This window comes from Saccopteryx leptura, chromosome 4 (genome assembly GCF_036850995.1).
Source record: "Saccopteryx leptura isolate mSacLep1 chromosome 4, mSacLep1_pri_phased_curated, whole genome shotgun sequence".
In the NCBI taxonomy this organism is placed as follows: Eukaryota; Metazoa; Chordata; class Mammalia; order Chiroptera; family Emballonuridae; genus Saccopteryx; species Saccopteryx leptura.
In genome coordinates, this window is record NC_089506.1 from 191154701 (window position 1) to 191181237 (window position 26537).

Below are 26537 nucleotides of genomic sequence, written 5' to 3' on the forward strand. Positions count from 1 at the left end.
ATTAAGAGATAGGGCCTGTTCAGAGGGCAGGATCCCAGGGGAATTCTGGATGGTGATTTGCAGTCAAAGTCAGACAAGCAGAATTGGTGTCATGATTCAAGGCTGTCTCAATTTAATTCGCTCCTGGATGGAGAAGGACGAGAAAGCAGTCCTTGCCTATGAGAAGTTCTCACCTAGTAGGGGAGGCAAGGGGTGTGGCCAAGGGACACAGCAGGTATATGGAGCCCAGAGGATGGGCACTTCCTTCTGGAGCCAACCTGAAGGAGGAGGAGCTTGTGAGGAAGAGGGGTGAGGACGTACAAAGCAGGCATTAGGTGGCAATGAGTTGGCAGGCAGGGGCCGGTCCCTAGGGGGCACTGTGCAGGATCTGGTCTACTGAGGAGTATGACCGCAATGGAATGTCACCATGCAAAAGGCTCATTCTTGCCAGTACCTGCCTTTAACTGTGCTCTCATTTTTGCCCTTATCACTTGCTTGGGCAGATTTCATGCTTTCTGGCCTCTTTTGATAATGAAAATTTTCAATTTAGTCATATTATAAAGTGATTGGGGAAATGTGCATATTAACTGGGTATTTGATGATAGTAAGGAATTATTATCATACAAGGTGGGGCAAAAAGTAGGTTTACAGTTGTGAGGATGCAAAAGTTTATTTTAATTTTTTTAATGTTTACTTTATTGATTTTAGAGAGAGAGGAAGGGAGAGAGAGAGAGAGAGACAGAACATCAATCTTTTCCTGTATGTGCCCTGACTAGGGATTGAACCAGCAACCTTTGTGCTTTGGGATGATGCTCTAACCAATTGAGCCATCTGGCCAGGGCCAAAACAGTTTATTTTCATATGATCATTTATTAATTATTGTATTATTTTTTACATAAATGACTGTGAACCTACTTTTGCCCCACCCTGTATTTCTTTAGGTTGTGATGACATTATTATGGTTATATTTTTTCAAATATGAGTTTGCATCTTTTAGAGAAACAAAATGGAATACTTATGGATAAAATAATATGATGTCTGGAATTTTTTCTCAAAGTAATCCGGGGTATGTTGGGAAGTCAGTATAAATAAAACAAATTGGCCATTAGTTGATGATGTTTGTAGAGGGGTGATAGATCCTGGGGTTTATTATACTAGTCTCTCTACATTTGTGTATTTTTGAAATATTTTTTTAAAAGTAAGAACAATCAGTCCACTACAAGTTAGGCTAGTTTAACATTCCAATCTCAAATCAAATCTCATCTCTTCCCATCCCCGAGGGACAGCCTTGGGTGTGCTGGGGGCTGGGAATGGGGAGAGTGTGGCTTAGCTTCAGAGACACGTCCTCTCTTCCAGCCCGGCCACTGTGGTGCCGAGGGTCCAGAGCGGGACTCTGTTGGGTGACTGGCTGCTGTCAAGGGAGGGGAGATGCCTTCTTCTCACTCTGACTCCACCTGGTTCTGTTTGCTGCTGGTGGCCTTTGATGCAGGTTTTTTGGGTTCTGTTCAGGGGCCCTGTCTGTTACTGAGGATCCCACACAGAGAGAGCCAGCTGAGAATCTATGCTAAGAATACCCCAAATCTCTCCCCTTTCCTTGGTAGCCCATGACCCCACACTGCATCCATCCTTCTTCAGCTGAGTCCCTGAATGCACCACAGGGGAGGGCAGTGGTGACAAAGAGGCCCAGGTGGACCTCACTGCAGCCCCTTCTTGCCTTGCTGACTTGACAGCTCCAGCTAGCTTGTGTGAAAAGGCGGGAACGCATGTCTGAGGTCATACCTGTTTCCGAATCTAGGATATTCATGTCAAGTTCTCCAAAGGACTACCTCCTCCCCTTCTAAGATATACAGCTAATCTCCCATCATGCAGATACTCCTCCTTGCTCCTAGAGGAACATCCCTTACTGGCTATGCAGTGTTCCAAGCAGCATTTCTCTGCAAACATAATGCTGCTGATAACTCATTGCCCCTCCCCTTTTAAAACTTTATTAAGGTATAATTGACATAGGAATAACTGCACATATTTAAAATGTACAATGTGGTCAGTTTTTAAATTTTCTTTTATTTTTTTGCAACAGAAACAGAGAGAGGGACAGATAGAGACAGACAGATAGGAAGGGAGAGAGATAAGAAGCATCAATTATTTGTTGCAGCACCTTAGTTGTTCACTGATTGCTTTCTCATATGTGCTTTGACCCGGGGGGGGGGGGGCTACAACAGAGCAAGTAACCCCTTGCTCAAGCCAGCAACCTCGGGCTTTAAGCCAGAGACCTTTGGGCTCAAGTCAGCAACCATGTGGTCATGTCTATGTTTCCATGTTCAAGCCACTGACCTCACGCTTAAGCTGATGAGCCCAAACTCAAGCCAGCGACCTCAGAGCTTTGAACCTGTGTCCTCTGTGTCCCAGTTTGATGCTCTATCCACTGCACCACTGCCTGGTCAGGCCAATGTGGTCAGTTTTGACATGTGTATATACCTGCAACTTGCCCTCACCCCCAGTCTTATGTAGGTTGGAAAGAGGGGTGGGGTTATGGCTGAGGTAGCTATCAGGGCCTGGTGGGAGTTCTACCCTAGTCGTTGGTGGTCTTCCCTGAATTGTAGGTGCCTACTTTTTGCCTCTTTCTGCTTTTTTAATAATTCAGGAGCAAAAGTGAAAGCCCCACTCCCTTCCTGTTATTGTTCTGATTCACTATAGAGCAAGGGTGTCCTTATTGCTCCCCAAGGAATTCCTCTGTGAGTGGAGATGGAGCCACCAGATTTGGGCCCTGAGACTGCCCTTCTACCTTAGACAGAATAACTTGTAATTCCCTGTTTTGCATGTGGTATCCCTTAAATAAGATTTCATTTGAGCAAAGGGGTACTGTGATTAAAAGAAGTGTGAAGGCCACACTAGAGAGAGATGAAGGTGAACCACGGAATGATTTTATCTTAAGGGGTGGCATGGCGTGGTTAGATTGCACTCAGCTAAACTCGGATTGCAGTTCAGAGATCAGATCAGAGGGGAGAGAGTGGGTTTGGGGAGACCTGCTAGGAGGTAGGGATGGAGAGGAGACAAGAGATTCAAGATATACTTAAAGAGTGGCATTGATTAATATAGGGGGTGGGCCATGGGAGAGGGAGGAGGAATCTAGGTGTGGGTGACATGCGGCCGGTGGTGTGGCTCATTGATGTGGTGGACACAGGAGGAGAAGGCAGTGTGTGGGGAAGGCAGTGGGCTCAGTTTGGACATGTTAATTTCAGATACTTGTTTCTTTTGCATTTGTCAATGTGGCGGTCAAAATTGTGTCCTCTAGAATTCACATGTGCTTGCTCTTTACAGCACAGCATGTTTTGATCCATGCCATGCCCTCTTCCCCTGCCACCTGCACAAGCACAGGAGAGGAAGCTGGTTTGAAAGCAGCAGAGAGAGAGTTGGTAGATTTGTGATGGGTGTTTAGTGAGTTTTCCAAATGGAAGTAGGAGGATTTCACTTGGCTCCAGCAAGCTGAGCATCCTGGGAGATGTCAGCCTGAGCCCTGGGGATGCTTTGGGTCATATCTGCAAATAGTGCATCTGCCTGCAGGTAAAAGGGTCATGAATCTACTTTGCAAACTTGAGGATTTGCTTTGCCTGACAACTTCAGAAGGATGTGGGCTTGCAGTGGATCCTCTGGGAGGGCAGATGTGTTGAGGCCAGAAGACTGAAGGACTGAAGTGGACAGTGAAGTAGCCTGAGATACTTAAGATGCTATTTCTGAGTCACACTTAGAGCCAGAGGAGTTTTTAGAACTGAGTTTGACCTTTGAAGTTACATAGGTCAGCATCTCCCATGAAATACTAATTGAAAAAATTGTAGCCTTACAGATATTAGACATGTCAGTTTACACAATGTTGGTGGAATTCTTTTTCTTTTTTTTTGAGATTTTGACTAAATTTTATTTTACTAAATATCAGAAGTACATTTTCTTTTTTTTCGTGACAGAGACAGAGGAAGACAGAGAAGGACAGATAGGGGCAGATAGACAAGAAGGGAGAGAGATGAGAAGCATCAATTCTTCATTGCGGCACCTTAGTTGTTCATTGATTGCTTTCTCACATGTGCCCTGACTGGGGGGCTACACAGAGCAAGTGACCACTTGCTCAAGCCAGTGACCTTGGGCTCAAGCTGGTGAGCCTTGGTCAAACCAGATGAGCCCGCACTCAAGCCAGCAACCTCAGGGCTTCGAACCTGGGTCCTCTGCATCCCAGTCCAACACTCTATCTACCACTGCCTGGTCAGGCCAGAAGTACATTTTTAATTTATACCAACCATAACTATATAGCCACTGTTTTATTACAAACATATGTGTCCTGACCAGGGATCGAACCTGCAACCTTGGCACACCAGGACAATGCTATATCCACTAAGCCACCCAGCCAGGGCCAATAATAAAACTTTTTTTTATGTAGAACAGCTAAGTGGAAAAACGAATTGATGCTTCCCCTTCTCTCCCTCTCCCTTCCCGTCTCCACCCTCCTCTCAAATCAATGGAAAAAAAATTTAAATTAGTTTTATTATTTGGTGATAATTTTTTTAACCGTGTGATTGGTGCTCTAATAATCTTTCCTTGGAACAATTATATTTTATAAATCCCCCCAGCTTTATTGATATGTAACTGATACATAATACTATATAAGTTTAATGCGTACAATGTGGTGATTTTACACATATATATATATATATATTATGAAATGATTACCATAATAAGGTTAACACAGCCATCACCTCACAAAATTATCTATTTGTGTATGTGGTGAGAACATTTAAAATCTACTCTCTTAGCAATTTTCAAGTATAAAATACTGTTATCATCATGCTGTACATTAGATTCCCAGGACTTGCTCACCTTATATCTGGAAGTTTGAACCCTTTGATCAACATCTCCATATTCTCCCTCCCTGCCCCAGCCCCTGGCAGCCACCACTCTACCTTCTGTTTCTATGTGCTTGGCTTTTTTTTTTTTCTTTACAGGGACAGAGAGAGAGATAGATAGGGACAGACAGACAGGAACGGAGAGAGATGAGAAGCATCAATCATCAGTTTTTTTTTTATTTTTATTTTTTTTTATTTATTTTTTTTAAAAGATTTTATTTATTCATTATAGAGAGGGGAGAGAGAGAGAGAGAAGGGGGGAGGAGCAGAAAGCATCAACTCCCATATGTGCCTTGACCAGGCAAGCCCAGGGTTTTGAACCGGCAACCTCAGCATTTCCAGGTTGACACTTTATCCACTGCGCCACCACAGGTCAGGCCAATCATCAGTTTTTTGTTGCGACACCTTAGTTGTTCATTGATTGCTTTCTCACGTGTGCTTTGACCGCGGGCCTTCAGCAAACCGAGTAACCCCTTGCTCGAGCTAGCAACCTTGGGTCTAAGCTGGTGAGCATTTTTTTATTTTGCTCAAGCCAGATGAACTCGTGCTCAAGCTGGCAACCTCGGGGTCTAGAACCTGGGTCCTCGGCATCCCAGTCCAACGCTCTATCCACTGTGCCACCGCCTGGTCAGGCATGTTTGGCATTTTTATTTTTATTTATTTATTTATTTATTTTTTGTATTTTTCTTAAGTTGGAAACGGGGAGGCAGTCAGACAGACTCCCGCATGTGCCCTACCGGGATCCACCCGGCACGCCCACCAGGGGGTGATGCTCTGCCCATCTGGGGCGTTGTTCTGCCGCAATCAGAGCCATTCTAGCGCCTGAGGCAGAGGCCATAGAGCCATCCTCAGCGCCCGGGCCAACTTTGCTCCAATGGAGCCTTGGCTGTGGGAGGGGAAGAGAGAGACAGAGAGGAAGGAGAGGGGGAGGGATGGAGAAGCAGATGGGAACTTCTCCTGTGTGCTCTGGCGGGGAATTGAACCAGGACTCCCGCACGCCAGACCAATGCTCTACCACTGAGCCAACCAGCCAGGGCCCATGTTTGGCATTCTTGATGTCCACATATAAATGAGATTATTTGTCTTTCTCTGTCTGAATTATTTCACTTAGCATAATGCCCTCGAGGTTGCCAATGACAGGATTTCCTTCTTTTCCATGACTGGATACTATTCCAATATATACATAATATATACGTGTACCACATTTTCTTTACCCTCTTATCTATTGATGGACACTTAGGTTGCTTCCATGTTTTGGCTATTGTGAATAATGCCCCAATGAGCGTGGGGATGTACATATCTCTTTGAGAGACTGATTTTGTTCCCTTTGGTTATATGCCCAGAAGTTGGATTACCGATTACTAGATCATACCATTTTAATTCTTTAGGAACCTCCATACTATTTTTCATAGTGCCTGTAGTTGGTGGATATCTTTACTGCCAGACTTCTTTAAGCCTTTTATTGCTAATGTGCATGGTGAGTTTCGGAGAGAGGGATATCACAGGTACTGCTTCCTGAATATACTTGGTTTTCTGAACCCTTTTTTCTCAGGGCATTGTGAAGGACCAGTTTCTTAGAACACACATTGGGAAATGTAGGAACAATTCTTCTCTTTGTTTGTTTGTTGTTTTTTTAAAGTTGATTTGAGAAAGAGAGAGAGGGAAAGACAGTAAGGGAGAGAGATGAGAACCATCTCTTGTAGTTGCTTCACTTTGGTTCACTGATTTCTTCTCATATGTGCCTTGACCAGGGAGCTCAAGCAGAGCCAGTGACCCATTGCTCAAGCCAGCGACTTGGGCTAAAGTCAGTGACCTTGGGCTTCAAGCCAGCGACCTTGGGATCATGTCTATGATCCCGTGCTCAAGCCGGTGACCTCAGGGTTTCAAACTGGGGACCGCAGCATCCCACGTCAGTGCTCTATCCACTGGACCACCACCAGTCAGGCTTCTCTTTGTTTCTTTTTCTTTTCTTTCTTTCTTTTTTGGTGAGAGGAGAGGAGATAGTGAGGCATATTCCCACATGTGCCCCAGCAGGGATCTACCCGGCAATTCCCGTCTGGGGCCAGTGCTCTATTACTGAGCTATTTTTAATACCTGAGGCTGATGCACTCCAATGAAGCTATGCTCAGTGCCTGGGGCCACACTCGAACCAATTTAGCCACTGGCTGCAGAGGGAAAGAGGGAGAGAAAGGTGAGATAGAGGAAAGAGAGAGGGGGAGAGAAGCAGATGGTTGCTTCTCCTGTGTGCCCTGATCAGGAATCGAACCCAGGATGTCCATATGCCAGGCAATGCTCTATCCACTGAGCCACTGGACAGGGCTGTCTTTGTTTCTTTGTTTTTGTTTCTGAGAGAGAGAGAGAGTGAGAGAGGATGGGAAGCATCAACTTGTAGTTGCTCTCACTTTAGTTGTTCTTTAAACTCCTCATATATGCCTTGACTAGGGCTCAAGCCAGTGACCCTTTACTGGCTAGCCCACACTCTGCTGACCACCTCAAGACTTCGAACTGGCGACCCCAGTGTTCCAGGTTGATGCTTTATCCACTGTGCCACCACCAGTCAGCTTCTTTGTTTTTGAAAGAAACAAAAAATTTTTCTTCTTTTAAGATTTTATTTATTGATATTTTTAGAGAGAGGAGAGAGAGAGAAGTGGGGAGAAGCAGGAAGCATCAACTCATAGTTGTTGCTTTACTTCCCATATGTGCCTTGACCAGGCGAGCTCAGGGTTTTGAACTGACAACCTCAGTGCTCCAGGTCAACACTTTATCCACTGTGCCACCACAGGCCAGGCGAGAAAAAAAAAACTTTTAAAATTTTATTTAGAAAATTAAATTTAGGCCCTGGCTGGTTGGCTCAGTGGATAGAGCATTGGCCTGGCATATAGACATTGAGGGTTCATTCCTGGTCAGGGCACATAGGAGAAGCGACCATCTGCTTCTTTCCCCCTTTTTCTCCCCTTCTCTCCCTCTTCTCCTCCCATAGCCAGTGGCTGGATTGGTTAAAGCATGGCCCCAGGCACTAAGAATAGTTTGGTTGGTCTGAGGGTGTCAGCCTCAGGCGCTGAGAATAGCTTGGTTGATTTGACCATCAGCCCAAGACAGGGGTTGCTGGGTGGATCCTGTTAGGGGCACATGTGGGAGTATGTTTCACTATCTCTTTTCTTCTCACTTAAAAGAAAAAAAGAAAAGAAAAGCAGGAAAGAAGGAAGGAAGGAAGGAAGGAAGAAAGAAAGAAAATTAAATTTAACAGGGTGACATTAATCAATAAGAGTACAGGCCAGGGCCTGGCTGGTTAGCTCAGTCGGTTAAGAGTGTTGTCCCAAAACAACAAGGTTCTTAACTGACTGAGCTAACCGACCAGGTTGCGGGTTTAATTCCATCCAGGTCAGGGCATACATGGGAAGCAACCAAAGAATGCACGACTGAACAAATGAATGCTTCCCTTCCCCTGCCCCTCTTTCTCTCTAAAATTCAATAAAAATTAAGCCCTAAATAACTCATTTGCTTGGAGTATTGTTCTGGAGCAGTGGTAGTCAACCTGGTCCCTACCGCCCACTAGGGGCGTTCCAGCTTTCATGGTGGGTGGTAGCGGAGCAACCAAAGTATAAGTAAAAAGATAGATTTAACTATAGTAAGTTGTTTTATAAAGATTTATTCTGCCAAACTTAGCGAAAATATGACATAAAGTACTTGGTAAGTAATTATTATTATATGCTTTAACTTGCTGTAACTCTGCTTTGTAAATTTTATGAAGTAAAGTTACTTCCCTACTTTATAAATCACCACTACTGTGGAAGCGGTGGGCGGTTAGAAAATGTTATTACTAACAGAGATACAAAAGTGGGCGGTAGGTATAAAAAGGTTGACCACCCCTGTTCTGGAGTAGGAAGGTTGCTGGTTCAATTTCCCAGTCAGGGCGCATTTAGGAGCAGTTCAATATTTCTGTTTCTCTCTCTCCCTGCCTCACTGTCAAAAAAATAAAAATAAATAGTACATAGGTTTCAGGGAAACGTTTCTATAGCATTTGAACTGTTGATTACGTTGTGTACCCATTAAATCTTGCTTACTATAACGTTGGACCTGGAATTCAGTAAGCATCTATTAAAATAGTGTACTTTTCTCCTTGTCTCTCTCTCAGAACTCATTAGAATTTTATTAAAATTCATTTCCTAATGACAAATAGGCTCTTGTGAATAGTTTCATTGTTGTTGTTGTTTTAAAGGTATTTAAATTCTGGTGACTTCAAGTGTGATAAAAGGGTTGTTTTCTTCACCCTTGCCCTCCCCCCAACTGGACACACCCTGGGTTTATGCAGTTGTTGGCCTTGGGGTATTAGATTCCAATTTTTAGACTCCACAGCCAAATGCCAACAGGTGCCATGAAGGAAAGTAGGATGCTGGTGTTCAGATTCAGCACACTGCACCACGATGCAGTGCTGTGGCTCAGTCTTTCTATTACCACCAGCCCTATAATTCCTTGTGCAAGTTATTACTTGCCAATCTCTTTGAATGAACAAATCTCAATTTCATTTACCATCGTGGATTATTTTTCTAATCTTGTTCGCTAAATCACATTTCAAGAGATTAATACCCACCCCTGCAAATGAAAACAACTCCTTCCCTGGGGAATATTTATAGCAGCCTTTCTCCTTCCCTGCCTCAGGAACTGGATGAATTTCAGCCATACCCTGTTGAAATAATGCCAGGCAAGATCTACCTGGGCAATTTCAGGCAAGCCTGTGACCCTAAAATTCAGAAGGATTTGAAAATCAAAGCACATGTCAATGTCTCCATGGAGACGGGGCCATTGTAAGTAGCAATACTATTGATTTTTATAAATGAGTTTTTATTTATTTATTCATTCATTTATTCATTCATTTTAGAGATGAGAGACAGAGAAAGAGAGAGAGAGAGAGAGAGAGAGAAGGGGAGGAGCAGGAAGCATCAACTTCCATATGTGCCTTGACCAGGCAAGTCCAGGGTTTCGAACCAGCGACTTTAGCATTCCAGGTTGACGCTTTATCCACTGCGCCACTATAGGTCAGGCCAATACTATTGATTTTTTAAGATTAAGTATCATTTGTTTATACAAGATTTCTGGTGCCATTCATTTATAGAATTGAAAGGACTCTTAGAAGTCAGCATACACTGGGGTAGGGTCTGCACTTAACTTCATCTTTTCCTGGCCTATATTTTGTTTGTGGCTTGGCTGTGGCATCCTCTGCTCCCATACTTGCCATTTAAATCTCCCCAAAAGTAATACTTTCCTGGTATTTAATGTTATGGTACAAAATACCCTATTCTACTCTGCTATACCTATCTCAGGCCCTCCAAGAAATAACCTTAGTCCATTCATGCTGCTATTACAGAATATCATAGACTAGTGGTTTATAAACAACAGAGTTATTCTCATGGTGCAAAGGCTGGGAAATTCAAGATCAGTGCAGCAGGAATTTGCTATCTGGTGAGAGCCTGCTTTCTGAACATAGACAGCCATATTTTCACTGTGTTCTTACATGATAGAAGGTGTGAGGGAGCCTCCCATTCATGAGGCTCCATCCTCATGATTAGATTTACCATCCCACCTTAAACAACTAAAAAAACCTAGACAAAACATCTAAAACAATTTTCAGACAATGGTCAGTAGACAACACAGGATAGATAGTGAGTCCTGGGAGAAGGGAAAAAACCAAAGTGAGCCCCATAACCAATATAGCTTATTTCTTAGAGATTGCTTGCAGCTCACAGTACAGCTCACAGAACAAAACAGATCCCGCCATCCCTTCTGAGTTGAGGGAATAGAGTTGAGGATCCAGAGAGGTCCAGTTGGCTAGAATTCACAGGAGAGCACTGCATGGAGAACAGAGAGCTGAACCTAAAGAAAGGGCTCTGGACATCTGCAGAGTCCCCCAAAGTCTCCAGCTGAGTACTTATAAGCATATGCATGTGGGCAAACTACTCAAGGCTGGAAGAAAACCAGTAGAGAAGAATGGACAGTACAATCCTCAGAGATTATGTGGGACCAAGAGTAATTTGTGTTTCAAGTCAGAGTAGACAAAACTCATGATATACAGGGCATCAAATAGAGTACTGAGAAGAATATTATCTCAGTAATGAGGAAAAACTAGCCCCAGATTAGGGATGAAAAAGCAACTGTCTGAGATAAAAAATACATTGAATGGAATTAATAGCAGATAAGACACTACAGAAAAAAGATTGGGGCCCTGGCCGGTTGGCTCAGAGGTAGAGTGTTGGCCCGGCATGTGGAAGTCCCAGGTTTGATTCCCAGTCAGGACACACAGAAGAAGCAACTATCTACTTTTCCACCCTCTCCCCACCCCCTCCTGCAGCCATGGCTCATTCGAGCAAGTTGACCTTGGACACTGAGGATGGCACCATGGCCTTGCCTCAGGTGCTAATATAGTTCAGTTTCTGAGCATGGAGCAACAGCCCCAGATGGGCAGAGTATTGCCCCATAGGGGGCTTGTCAAGTGGATCTCAGTTGGAGCACATGCGGAAGTCTTTCTCTCAGCCTACCCGCCTCTCACTTAGTTTAAGAAAAAAAAAAGGTGAATTTGAAGCTGTAGCAATAGAAAATATCCAAAATGAAACATAGACAAGAAAAGGACTTAAATAAAAAAGAACAGGCCCTGGGTGGATAGCTCAGTTGGTTGGAGCACTGCCCTAAAGTGCAGAGGTTGCTGGTTCAATCCTTGGTCAGGGCACATACAGGAGCAGATCAATGTTCCTGTATGTCTATCTGTCTGTCTGTCTCTCCCTCCTTGCCTCTCGTTAAAATTGATATATAAAAATAAATAAATGAAGAAGAACAGAACTTCAGTGAGATTGAGACAGTTTCCAGTGGCCTACCATATGTGTAATTGGAATTTCCAAAGGAGAGGGAAGTAGAGAGACAGAAAATGTTTAAAGAAATAATGGCCATTTTAAAAAATTTGATTTACACACACACACACACACACACACACACACACACACACACACACACACTCACAGATCCAAGTATCTCAACAGAAAGAAAACCACAATAAGGCACATCCTCTCAAATTGGTTAATATCAATGAAAAGAGAAAATTCTAAAAGTAGCCAGATAAAAAGATGCATTACATACCAAGGAACAAAAAATGAGGAGAAAAAGCCAAATCCAAAAGGCTGTATATTATATAGCGTTTTGATGTTACAAAATTTTAGAAATCAAGGACAGGTTAGAGATTACAAGGAGTTAGGGAAGGAGGTTGAAGAAGGACAGTGTGGTTACTACAGGGCAACACAGGGGTCTTAGGTGTTAGAACTGTTGAGTATCTTGACTGGGGGTGGCTACATGAATCTGCAGAGGTGGTAAATTTGTACAGAATTTATTACACACATACACAAATATAAGAAAAACTGGGGCAACTAAATGCGATTGATAGATTAAATCAGTGTGAATTTCCTACTTGTGCTTTTATACTATGGTTTTGCAACTGTTACCATTGGGTAAACTGAGCAAAGTATATGAGTAATTTCCCTGTATTATTTCTTAAAATTTCATGTGGATCAATAATGATATAAATAAAATTTTATTAATATTCAATAATAAAAGAATGGGGCCTGACCTGTGGTTGCGCAATGGATAAAGTGTTGACCTGGAAATGCTGAGGTCGCCAGTTCGAAACCCTGGGCTTGCCTGGTCAGGGCACATATGGGAGTTGATGCTTTCAGCTCCTCCCCCCTTCTCTCTGTCTCTTTCTCCTCTCTCTCCCTCTCTGACTCTCTCCTCTCTAAAAATGAATAAAAAAAAATAAAATAAAAAAAAGAATGGCCCTGGCCAATTGGTTCAGTGGTAGAGCATCAGCCTGGTGTGTGGAAGTCCCGGAGTTCGATTCCTGGTCAGGGCACACAGGAGAAGCAACCATTTGCTTCTCTACCCCTCCTCTCCCTTCCCCTTCTCTCTTTCTCTCTCTTCTTCTTCTCTCTCTCTCTCTCTTCCTCTCCCACAGCCATGGCTTGATTGGTTCAAGTAAGTTGGCCCTGGGCACTGAGGATGGTTCCATAGCCTCACCTCAGGCACTAAAATAGCTTGGTTGCCAAGCAACAGAGCAACGGCCCCAGATGGGCAGAGTATCGCCCTGGTGGGGACTTGCCAGGTGGATCCCAGTCAAGGCACATGTGGGAGTCTGTCTCTCTGCCTACTGCTTCTCAATAATAATAATAATAATAATAATACATATATAAATAATAAAAATAAAAGAATAATTAGGAAATATTTTGAGGCATTTATGCCAATATGTTTGAACATTTGGATTAAATAAACAAATTCCTTGAAATACTCAAGCTACCAAAGCTCATGTAATAAAAAGTACATAATCAGAATAGCCCCATATTAAAGGAATCACATTTATAGTTAAAAACCTTTTTACAAAAAAATCACTGGTGAATTCTGCTAAACATTTTTTTAATTTATTCATTTTAGAGAGGAGATAGAGAGAGAGAGAGAGTGTGTGTGTGTGTGTGTGTGAGAGAGAGAGAGAGAGAGAGAGAGAGAGAGAAAGGGGAGGAGCAGGAAGCAACAACTCTCATATGTGCCTTGACCAGACAAGTGCAGGATTTTGAACCAGCGACCTCAGTGTTCCAGGTCGACGCTTTATCCACTGCACCACCACAGGTCAGGCTCTGCTCAACATTTAAGGAACACATTTTACACAAACTTTTTCAGAAAATAAAAGAGGAGGAACCTTTTCCAATTCATTTAGGAAATCATCATTATTTTATACCTAAACCTGTCAAAAGCTTTACAAGAAAGGAAAACTACAGTCTATTAACATCATGAACATAGGTACAAAAATTCTTAACAAATTTTTAGCAAATGGGATCCTCTCTCAAATACATAAGAAGGATAATATCTTATGAAAATGTATTTGTTCCCTGGCCGGTTGGCTTAGTGGATAGAGTGTTAGCCCAGCTTACAGACATCCTGGGTTCTATTCCCGGTCAGGACACATATGAGAAGTGACCATCTGCTTCTCTCCCCCTTCCTATTCCCCCCCTCTCTCTTTCCTTCTCACAGCCAGTGGCTTGGCTAGTCTGATTGTTGGCCTCAGGCACTGAGGATAGCTTGGTTGGTTCGAGTGACTGTCTCAGGCACTGAGGATAGCTCTGTTGATTCAAGCATCGGCTCCAGACAGAGGTTGCTGGGTGGATCCTCTCTATCTCTCTCTTTCCCTCCCACAGCCAAGGCTCCATTGGAGCAAAGTTGGCCTGGGCGCTGAGGTCTGCTCCATGGCCTCCACCTTAGGTGCTAGAATGGCTCTGGCCACAAAGGAGCAACGCCCCAGATGGGCAGAGCATTTCCCCCTGGTGGGCATGCCGGGTGGATCCCGGCTGGGCTCATGCAGGAGTCTGTCTGACTGCCCCCCCGTTTCTAACTTCAGAGAAATATGAAAAACAAACAAATAAAACAAACAAACAAACAAACAAAAAACTATAAACGGAAAATTCCTAGAAATTTAGAAATCAATTTCTAAATAGTTCATGGATCAAAGAAGATCTCACAATGGAAATTGTGAAAATTTTCAACTATATGATAATGAAAATATATAAAAACTGGTGGAATGTAGCTATGCCGTGTTTAGAAGGAAATTTACAGCCTTAAATTTATTTACTAAAAGGAAGAAAGGCTCACCATCAACTAGTTACTATTCATCTAAAAAAATTAGCAAAGGAATAGTGAACTAAACCCAAATGAAGAAGAAGGAATAATAACAATAGATAACTGAACTAAAAACAATAAAATAGGATCAAGGAAATCAAAATAGTTTCTATTTATTTTTTAATTTGAGAGAGAGAGAGAGACAGACAGGAAGGGAGACAGATGAGAAGCATCAACTTGTAGTTGCAGCACTTTAGTTGTTCACTGATTGCTTCTCATACATGCCTTGACCGGGTGTCTCCAGCTGAGCCAGTGACACCTTGCTCAAGCCGGTGACCTTGGGTTCAAGCCAGCAACCTTTGGGCTCAAGCCAGCAACCATGGGGTCATGTCTATGATCCCACACTCAAGCCGGTGAACTCTGGATTTCGAACCTGGGTCCTCAGTGTCCCAGGTCGATGCTCTATCCACTGCACACTACCTGGTCAGGCTAATATTAAATTTTTTTAAAGAATAAAGAAGAGAAATAAATTTTAACTTGTTTTATGAGACTAGCTTAGCCCTGATTTCTTTTTTTTTTAAACTTTTTAAATGTTTATTGATTTTAGAGAGAGACAGGAACATCAATCTGTTCCTATATGTGCCCTGACCAGCGATCGAACCAGCAAGCTCTGTGCTTTGGCACAGTGCTCTAACCAATTGAGCTATCTGGCCAGTAGCCCTGATTTCATAACCTGATAAAGACATTATAATACAGAAAAATTATAGACTAATTTTCTTTATAAACAAACAAAAGAATAAAAAAGAAAATTAAACACAAAAAGAATGGATATAAAATACTAAGCAGCCTGACCTGTGGTGGCGCAGTGGATAAAGTGTCGACCTGGAAATGCTGAGGTCGCTGGTTCGAAACCCTGGGCTTGACTGGTCAAGGCATATATGGGAGTTGATGTTTCCAGCTCCTCCCCCCTTCTCTCTCTCTCTGTCTCTCTCCTCTCTAAAAAATGAATAAATAAAGTAAAAAAAAAATTAAAAAAAAATACTAAGCAAAATCTTAACACATTGAATACATTAATATCTTTTAAAAAGTATAATAACATGATGACTAAATTGGGTTTATTCCAAGGATACAAGGTTGTTTTAGCATGTGAAAAATCAGTCCATATAATTTACCATGTCAACAATCTAGATCAAAAATCAGGATTATCTCAACAGCTGCAGTGAAAGCACTTGATAATATTTACTATACATTCATGATTAAAAAACAACAACAACAACAACAAAGAAAACCTCTTAGCAAACTTGGAATAGAAAAGAACTTCTTTGATTTAATAAAATAGCTACAAAAGCCTCTGTAACAAACATCACACTTAATGATGAAATGTTGGAAGTTTTCCTTGTGAGTTTGGAACAAAACAAAAATGCCATTATAAGCACTCCTATTTAACATTGTGCTTTAGGTCTTAGTTGGTGAAATACGGCAAGAAAGAGAAATAAAATAGGAATCAAAAGGAAAAAACTTTTGTATTCACAGACAACTTAATTGTATATACACAGGAAAGCCAAAACAACCTGTAGATAAACTGTTAGATTTAAATGAGGTTGCTGGATACAAGAGTCATATCCAAATATCAATTATTTTTCTGCATACAAATAAAAAACATAAACTGAAATTTTATAAACCTAGTTTACAGTAGCGGAAAAACATTTAATACCTAGGATTATACCTGATGAAGGACGTGTAAGACCTCTAAATAGAAAATTATACCGTTACTATAAACGATTAAAGATTACCTGAATAAACAGAGGATGTACTGTGGTTATGGATTAGAAGAATCAAGTATGTAAAGATGTTGATTCTTTCCCAGTTGATGTATAGATTCAGTGGAATGCCAATAGAGTTCCAATAGGTTTGTAGAAATTAAACAATAATCCTAAAATTTATATGGAAATGCAAAGGGCAAAAATAGCTGAATATTAAGAATAACGAATGGGAAGATTTGCCTGACCCAATATTAAATTGTTTAAGACTTAAAAACTACAAGTAAGGATTTTGATATTGGTGCAGGATAGAAAAATAAACCAGGAGCAGAATAGAGTCCAAACAAATTCATACATATATGGACGCTTGAATTTTGACAGAGATTTTCTCCTATATTTTCTAATGTCACCTCCTCAGTAAGGCCTTCCTTGACCACCCTATCTAAACAGCAGCCCCACCATTCTCCTTCCCTCTGACCTTCTCCACCCTATCTAAACAGCAGCCCCCCATTCTCCTTCCCTCTGACCTTCTCCATTTAACACAGCAGGCTTATTCTCCAAAGTCATGACATATTTCTCCCAGCTGCATTTTATTATTTGCACCATATTCTAGGAAAGTATCATGTTTGGTTAATAATAACAATGTCACATTTACTGAGCACTTACTGTGTGCCTAACAGAAAGTTAAATGCTTTATATCAGGGGTCAGGAACCTATGGCTCGCGAGCCAGATGTGGCTCTTTTGATGGCTGCATCTGGCTCGCAGACAAATCTTTAATAAAAAAATAATAACGTTAAAAATATAAAACATTCTCATGTATTACAATCCATTCATTTCCTACCGCTCATGTTCATGGTTGCGGGTGCTGGAGCCAATCATAGCTGTCCTCCGGGACAATACCAAATTTTTATTGAATAATGTGTAAGGTACACGGGTCATTGTATGACTCTCACGGAATTACATTTTAAAATATGTGGCATTCATGGCTCTCTCAGCCAAAAAGATTCCCGACCCCTGCTTTATATAGATTGACTTAATCCATACCCCCACCCCCCACCCCTACAATGTAGGTGGGTTTTTGTTTTTTTTGTTTGTTTGTTTTTAGATTTTATTTATTCATTTTAGAGAGAGGAGAGAAAGAGAGAGAGAGAGAGAGAGAAGGGGGAGGAGCAGGAAGCATCAATTCCCATATGTGCTTTGACCAGGCAAGCCCAGGGTTTAGAACTAGTGACTTCAAGCGTTCCAGGTCGACGCTTTTATCCACTGCGCCACCACAGGTCAGGTGGGGTTTTTTGTTTTTGTTTCTGTTATTTTTTTTTTGTTTCCTGAGAGGGGTTCAGTTCCTTGCCCATACCCCATTACCTGTGCTTTTCTTCTGATTAGTTTTGTAGACGATGCTGACAGGCTTCTGCACATCCAGATAGAAGACTCTCTGGAAGCTGACATTTCCCCCTTTTTGCGTCACCTTTGTCACTTTATTGGTAAGGTGCATTCTCCAACCAGGCAGCAACTGGCCTATGCCCAGGGGGCAAAGAGACCATGGCACTGTGTCCTCATGCCTATTCCTGATTGCAGCTCTCAGTGCTCAGAAGAGAAAGGGCAGCACAGGCCCAGCCCGGTGTGGACAGCCCTAGGACAAGCCTGTGTCTCCAGGGTCCTCAGCAATATGGGCAGCCACGCGTTTACCTCCAGGGCAGTGGGGCCCAAATAGGAGCTTCAGACTGGACTGAGCACCCTATGGTCTGGCCGTGGTTGGACTGTAGGCCCTTTTGGGCCTGGCCTCACTGTCCCTCTTGGCCTGTCATGAGATGAGGGTATTGGCCCACCATGGCTGCACATGTTCACGGAGGCCTGCTCTGGGCTGTGCTCTGGTGACTCAGAGGTGAATCTCACTCTGCTCCTGCCCTTTTGTCTGGTGAGCGAGGTGGGGTGGAAGGAAGACTCCAGAGCTTCTGCCTTCCCTGATTTTCACTGTGTTCGCCCAGTGCCCCCCGTATTCCTACCACACACAGCAGTGCCCAAAATTGACTTACCCAATCGAAGGTGGCTTTTTCAGTCATCCCCAGGGTTCAGGATTGCCCGAGTTGGGTGTGATCCCTGGAGTGAGCAGCACTGAGTTAGGCCAGAGGCCCTATCCCAGGATTGCCCACTTGGCACCAACTCAGCCCCCAGCCTGAGTCGCTGCACGAGGGGCCAGAGAATGACATTTTGGCTTAAACATCTCTTATTTGCCCTGGATGTTGCAACTATCACTTGACTAGAAGCTGAGACTGAGACTTGCCTCATGTCCCTCCATGGATGGCAGAGCTCCATGGCTCAAAGGGGGACCCTTTCCAGTCCTGCCTCACTGGATGACTCTGTGCCAGTCCTTAACTGCTTGGTGCCTCAGTTTCCTTATCCATGTGATGAGTCAGTTGGCTTTAATCATCACTGACAGTCTGTGGTTTTGTATTTGGCATGGCTATCTTCAGTTCTTGAGGGGTTACCAACCAGGCTAGGATGCCAGCTTAGATTTACTCCCCAATCCTCCCTGGCAAGACTCACACACAGACTCAGCATCATTTTTAGTATGATTACAGCTGACTTTTCTGTGCCAGGCGCTGGCTTAAGCAAAGCTGACTTTTGGTACAAGGTAGGCAGTATACTGTTATCCTATTTTCCAGATGAGAAAACTGTGGCTTAGAGTAACATGCCCAGGCCCCACAACCAGTGAGTGGCAGAGCCAGGATTGGCAACCAGGCTACACGGCTTCTGTCAGCGTCCACGTGCCCTTGGGGGGATGATCCCCTCATTCTCACTCAGGGAGGCCGGCTGGTAGCAGACCTTCCTGGTCTGAAAGCCTGGAGAGCCAAGGAGAGGACTTTGCATAGTAGGGCTGAGTGCTCAGCAGGTGTGATTCTTTTGAACTGCCAGCTAGGTCTGAGAATCCCCACTTTCCAGGTGATGAAACAGTGTCTTAGAGATGTCATGTGACTTGTCTAGGACATACAGTGTGTCTGTAAAGTCATGGTGCACTTTTGACCGGTCACAGGAAAGCAACAAAAGACAATAGAAATGTGAAATCTGCACCAAATAAAAGGAAAACCCTCCCAGTTTCTGTAGGATGATGTGGCAGCATGTGCGCATGCGCAGGTGATGACGTAACACCGTGTATACAGCGGAGCAGCCTACGGCCATGGCAGTCGAGATGTGGTCTATCCATACAATGGGGAAGTTCAGTGTGTTCTGTGGCTTGCTAAATTCAAATCCGTGACCAAAGTGCAACGTGAATATTGGCACGTTTATAACGAAGTGCCACCACATAGGAATAACATTACTCGGTGGGATAAGCAGTTGAAGGAAACCAGCAGTTTGGTGGAGAAACCCCGTTCTGGTAGGCCATCAGTCAGTGATGAGTCTGTAGAGCAGGGGTCCCCAAACTTTTTACACAGGGGGCCAGTTCACTGTCCCTCAGACCACTGGAGGGCCGGACTATAAAAAAACTATGAACAAATCCCTATGCACACTGCACATATTTTATTTTAAAGTAAAAAAACAAAACGGGAACAAATACAATATTTAAAATAAAGAACAAGTAAATTTAAATCAACAAACTGACCAGTATTTCAATGGGAACTATGCTCCTCTCACTGATCACCAATGAAAGAGGTGCCCCTTCCGGAAGTGCCGTGGGGGCCGGATAAATGGCCTCAGGGGGCCGCATACGGACCCCTGCTGTAGAGGCTCTACGGGATAGCTATCTAAGGAGCCCTAAAAAATCTGTGCGTGAGCCCACATCAAACTGCACTGAATAGGTATGAAACTGGGAGAGTTTTCCTTTTATTTGGTGCAGATTTCACAGTTCTATTGTCTTTTGTTGCTTTCCTGTGACCAGTCAAAAGTGCACCATGACTTTACGGACACACTGTAGTGTGCTGGTTCTGAACCCATTCTTGGACTCACTGAGGCCAGTTATCTTACAGTAACTCAGGTCCACAGGGAAGGGGCACACACAAGCCCCCTAACCCCAAACCCTTCCTTCTTTTTGCAGGAATTCACATCGAGCTTGGCTCTGTGGTCCTGGTATTTTCCACCCTGGGCATCAGTCGCAGCTGTGCGGCCATCTTGGCCTACCTCATGCATCAGAATCAGCAGACATTGAAGGTATGCATTCCCTGGTCTAGGCTCCGATACAGCCTCATCCATTAAATGGGGTCTGAGCTGCACCTGGGAGAAATGGCTCCTGGGACTGTCTCAGGACCGTAATTGGGGAATGAGAGGGGGAGGCATCAGGGAGAGGAGCTTCAAGTTCGGGGCTTTTCTCAGCACACCATACCCAAGGGCAAGGTCCCAACTGTCTGGGCTAGAAGTCTGAGGCTGGGTACATGGGGCAGGCCCAGGGACTCAGGCTGGGCAAGGCTGCAGCTGGCAGCACCTTCTGCGTGTCCCCACTACCATTAATCTGTCCATTAGGGTTTGTTCATGGTTCTCCAAGAAAGGTGCATTTTTGCTGCTGTTTGGAGGCATGGAATTGCAGGGCTAACAGGGCTTCAGTGGGCACCTCCTCCAATACTTCTCTTAGGGAGAGCAGACCCAGAGAGGAGAAAGCAGCAGGGACCCATCACAACAAACCTCTTGGGAATTCAGGGCTCCTGACTTCCAGGGCAGTGGTTTCCCACTGCCCACTGCCCACGGAGATGGCGGGCTTACCCTGAGGTGAGGGGGAACCTTGCCTGGCACAGCTGGTACATGATTTCAGAGGGCTTGGCTGGGACCTGAAGAGCTCCTGCATTTGTCCAGGTGTGTGCTTAGAGTGGCAAAGGATAACCATAGTCACAGTCCTTTGTCACAGTTTTGGCTGGTGACCCAGCTCTTTGGGGGTGAAATTGCAGGCCAGAAATAATCTTGGATATCCAGCAATTCTACTTCTGGGTGTACACCCAAAAGAAGTGAAAGCAGGGACTCAAAGAGATATTTGCACACCCATGTCCATAGCAGCACTACTCACAACAGCCAGGAGTTGGAAGCAAACCAAGTGTCCAACGACAGATGATGGATAAATAAAATGTGGTCTCTCCATACAATGGAACATTATTCAGCCTTAAAAGGGAAGGAAACTCTGACATATGCCACAATATTGAGGACACTATGCTAAGTGAAATAAGCCAGTCGCAGAAGAACAAACACTGTGTGACTCCACTTACATGAGATTTAATTAGAGAAGTCCTATTCACAGAGGCAGAAAGTAGACTGGTGGGTGCCAGGGGTGGGGGAGGGCAATGGGGAGTTGTTCAGTGGCCATGCAGTTCTAGTTTGGGAAGATGAAAAAGTTGTAGAGATAGAGGTACAATAGAGTGGATGTACTTAATGTCATTGAACTGTAGACCTAAAACTGGTTAAAATGGTAAATTTTATGTTATGTGTGTTTTACCATAATTAAAAAAAGAAAAGAGCCTGGGTGCAGAATCAGAGGGCCCGGGGTGAGAGGCCCAGCTGCCTGCTCCCTGTCACCCCATCCAGGGGAATTGCTGGGGGCCACACTGGGGGCACTGCCTGCTTGAGCCGTGTGTTGGTGTGTGCTGGGCGGGGTGATGTTGCTATAAACCTGGGGAGGGAGGCCTGTGCTGTTGTGCCTGCAGAGATGCTCTCCAGCCCCCTCCCCAGCAGTGGGCTCTGCTCCCTTCTTTACTGCCATTGTGAGCTGGTCTGAGCAGAAGGCAGGCCACGCTCATCCACCTGCAGGGGGCTCAGGGAGTTCTAGGACTTGAGCTTCCCTGGAGTTTGAACGGGGCCAATCTGTGAATATCACCAAGCCCGGCCCTGCTGTGGTCCCTGATGTCCTCATTGCTCACATTGAGGTGTGGGCACTCCCTGTGAAGATCTTTGAAGCCTTCCAACTTTGACATTTAGTGATGTGTTCTACGCTGACAATTAAATCACAGTCCTCTCTCTGGCCACATCAAAAGCAGGTGTCACAGCTGCTTCCAGAGCCAGCTGAGGTGAGGGCAAAGAGAGGAGTCCCTTCCTCCCACTTGGCTGCTCTATGTTCTCCAGCAGCTAGGGGCAGGCCCCCACAGTAATGGGGTGCATGCGGGCCTGCACCCTGACCTTCACTGTAGGGGATGCACAGCTCCAACAATGAGGGTACCAGACATCTAGCATGGTTGTTCTGCTCAGTAGGTAGACCGGCACTTGGATGCCTGATGTCCAGATAATTCTGGTCTCAGGAGAAAGCCTGGTGCTCCCTTCCTGGAACGGCATTTTTTATCTCAACTGCAAAGAAGTCCTGTTGGGGACACTGTGCAGAGGTGCTGTGTAAATAACTCGAGGCCAAAACAGCTGTGCAGCTCCCGGAGCTGTGGGCAGGAAGCACTGCTGCTGCGGCCTCGCTGGGTCCGCTCCACACTGACTGAGTCCTGCGTGGCGGTTAGCTTCTCCTGCTACCGACCAGGTACCTGGATCACTGACACAAGTGAACCTGGTCTCAGCTCTGCTGCTGCCTGGGGTCCAGAGAGACGGGCCTGCCTCCCGTTGTCTGTGTGATCCTCGAGGTCCTCCTCAGTGCACTGGGGAAGCTGTGTCCCTAGCTGCTGTCAGCTCAGCTGGGACAGTCAGAACCTACAGGACTGGCAAGAATAGTGTGGACCGCTCTCCAGTAACATATTGCTTCCTGGGCTTGTGGTCCCAGCCCAGCTTGGCGGGCACCGAAGACAAGAATGGGAATTCGAGGAATGAGCTGTGAAGAACCTAGCACCCAGAGCCACCCCGCCTGTCCTAGGCCTTCAAAGCTTTGGTGCAAGGTTGTGTGGGATCCCAGAGCCAGCAGGCCCTTAAGAAATGAATTTTATCCCTGGCCTGATAGCTTCATTAGAGCATCGTCCTGAAGTACAGAGGTTGCTGGTTCAATCATAGGTCAGGGCACAGACAGAAACAGATCTATGTTCCTGTCTCACTCTCTCTCTCCCTTTCTTTCTCTCTAAAAATTAATAAATTAAAAAAAAATTTTTTTAATAAATAAATTCCAGTGCTTTTAACTGCTGGAAGTAGATTTGTCCCTTAAAGATCTTCAGAGAAAAAACAACTCCTGAGGCACTACAATAGCTTACATTGGCAGTCTTCCCACATACAAGGCTGTTTTAAGTACTTTATTACATGTAATAAAAACACAACGGCCCGTGGCTTGTTACCCTCATTTTGCAGGTGGCATAGAGTGTCTGGGTAATTTGCCTGAGGCCCCACAGCTGTAAGTAGCTAAGCTAGAATTCAAAGCCCGGTGGCGCAGCTGAAGACTCTGGGCGTTCAACAGGGCGCTAAGACAGCTGGGAGAGCGCAGGCTAAAGAATGGGGCGCCGCTTTACCAAGCATGACCTGGGCATGTCCCTTCACCTTTCTGTCCCCTCGGTAGACGGAACAAGGCTTGCTGCATTTGCTGTGGGTCGCAGAAGGTACACTGTGGGCTGGAAATGGGGGGTGTGGGTGGGTGTGGGGCTATGGTTATGGTTACGGTTGGTCCTCAAGGGCCTGTTCTGACCTGGCCAGGACTAAGTCCTCCTTATAACTGCATAGCTCTGCCTCTGATATCAGTGTGTGTGTGTGTGTGTGTGTGTGTGTGTGTGTGTGTGTGTGTGTGACAAAACACAGGTAGTATAAAATTTATCATTTTACCATTTTAAAGTATATAGTTCAGTAGTGGTAAAGTATATTCACATTGTTGTGCAACCTATCTCCAGAAAAACTTTTTCATCTTGCAAAAATTGAAACCCTATACCCATTAAACAATAACTCCTCATTCCCCATTTTTCCTACTACCATCAACCACCATTCTATTGTACTTTGTCTCTATGACTTTGACTACTCTAGGTATCTTGTATAAATGGAATCAGACAATATTCATTCATCCTTCTGTGACGGGCTTGTTTTCCTTAGTTTAATGTCTTCAGGATTCATCCACATTATAGCATGTGTCAGAATTTCCTTCTTTTTAAAGATTGAATAATATTCCATGGTATGAAGAATTCACCACTGAACCTATACTGGGCCTGGTGCTTTCTGTTTTAGAAGATTATTTTTTATTGATTAAACTTCTTTTTTCTTTTTAATTTATTCATTTTAGAGAGTAGAAAGAGAGAGAGAGAGAGAGAGAGAGAGAGAGAGAAGGGGGGAGGAGCAGGAAGCATCAACTCCTATATGTGCCTTGACCAGGCAAGCCCAGTTTCAAACCAGTGTCCTCAGAGTTCTAGGTCAATGCTTTATCCACTGCGCCACCAAAGGTCAGGCCAATTCAACTTCTTTAATAGGTATAGGGTTATTCAGATTGTGTGATCTTGCATGACTTTTGGCAGATTGTGTCTTTCAAGGAATTGGTCCATTTCATCTAGACTATATGTGAGCATAGAGCTGTTCATAGTATTCTTTTCTTATCCTTTTCATGTCCATGGGATGGTACTGATTCTCCCTTTTTATTGATATTTCTGATATTAGTGATTTGTGTCTTCTCTCTTCTTTTCTTAGTCTAGCTGGAGGTTTGTTGCTTTTATTGATCCTTTCTAAAAACCAGCTTTTGGCTTCATTGATTTTCTCTATTGATTTCTTGTTTTCAATTTTATTGATTTTGCTCCAATTTTCACAATTTTTTTTTCTTTTGCTTACTTCAAACTTAATTTACTCTTGTGTTTTCAGTTTCCTAAGGTAGAAGCTTAGATGACTGATTTAGATGAACATTCATCTTGGTGAAGGTTCCATGTGAGCTTGAGAAGACTGTGTATTCTTATGTTGTTGGATGAAGTTTTCTGTAGATGTCAATGATATCCAGTTCCTTAATGGTGCTACTGAGTTCAACTATAGCTTTATTTCTGCCTGCTAGACCTGTCCATTACTGACAGAGGGGTGATGAAAGCTCCAGCTGCAATAGTGGATTTATCTATTTCTCCTTGAGTTATATCAGTTTTTGCCTCACATATATCGATGCTGTGTAGGTGCATACAATTGTAGGTATAAGCCACATTTTTTAATCCAGTCATCTGTTGATGGACACTTGGGTTATTCTCATCTTTTGTTTATGGTGAACAATATCATTTTGTTGTATGTACAGTTGACTCTTGAGCTACATGAGTTTGAACTCAGTATAAGTGGACCTGCACAGTTCAAACCCAGGCTGTTCAAGGATCAACCATAGATCCCTTTTGCAGTTGGGAACCACTGTATGCAGAAGGTCGATTTGTTATATGTGGACTTTTGACTGCACAGTGAATTGACCCTCTAACCCCGACATTGTTCAAGGGTTAAGGGTTAACTCTATACCATGTTTTGTTTATCCATTCATCTGTTGATGGACACTTGGGCTGCTTTCACTTTTTGGCTATTGAGAATAACGCTGCTGTGAACATGGGTGTGTAAATATCTCTTTGAGACCCTGCTTTCAATTCTTTTTTGGCTATATACCCAGAAGTAGAATTGCTGGGTCATATGGTAATTCTGTATTTAATTTTTTGAGGAATCTCCATACTGTTTTTCACAATGGTTGCACCATCTTACATTCCACCAAAAGTGCACAAGGGTTTCAATTTCTCCACATCCTCACCAACAGTTGTTTTCTGTGTTTTTGGTTTTGTTTTTTTTTTTCATTTTTCTGAAGCTGTAAACAAGGAGGCAGTCAGACAGACTCCCGCATGCACCCGACCGGGATCCACCCGGCATGCCCACCAGGGGGCGATGTTCTGCCCCTCTGGGGCGTCGCTCTGTTGCATCCAGAGCCATTCTAGTGCCTGAGGCAGAGGCCACAGAGCCATCCCCAGCGCCTGGGCCATCTTTGCTCCAATGGAGCCTCGGCTGCGGGAGGGGAAGAGAGAGACAGAGAGGAAGGAGAGGGGGAGGGGTGGAGAAGCAGATGGGCGCTTCTCCTGTGTGCTCTGGCCGGGAATCGAACCCGGGACTCCTGCACGCCAGGCCGACGCTCTACCGCTGAGCCAACTGGCCAGGGCCGTGTTTTTGTTTTTTTAATGGTAGTAGCCATCTTAAGGGATGTGAGGTGGTATGTCATTGTAATTTTGATTTGAGCTTCCATAATGTTTAGTGATATTAAACATTTTTTCATATGCTTATTGGCCATTTATATATCTTCTTTGGAGAAATGTATATTCAGGTTCTTTGCCCATTTTTAAATTGGGTTGTTTTTTATTGTTGAGTTTTAAGACTTTCTGATAGTTTTCATATTAACACCTAGCTATATATCTGGATATAGAGCAGATATATGATTTGCAAATGTTTTCTCCCATTCTGTGATTTGCT

At 44.0% G+C, this 26537-nt stretch overlaps 1 protein-coding gene across 1 annotated transcript in view; it reads left to right on the forward strand.

Moving 5' to 3' along the window:
• The window catches only part of STYXL1 (serine/threonine/tyrosine interacting like 1), a 73090-nt gene that overhangs the window by 43949 nt on the left and 2604 nt on the right, over window positions 1-26537 (forward strand). Inside the window, exons 6-8 of the mRNA XM_066382357.1 lie at window positions 9528-9673; window positions 17655-17752; window positions 20302-20414. Coding sequence (XP_066238454.1) covers window positions 9528-9673; window positions 17655-17752; window positions 20302-20414 — 357 coding nt within the window. The remainder of the gene's footprint in view (window positions 1-9527; window positions 9674-17654; window positions 17753-20301; window positions 20415-26537) is intronic.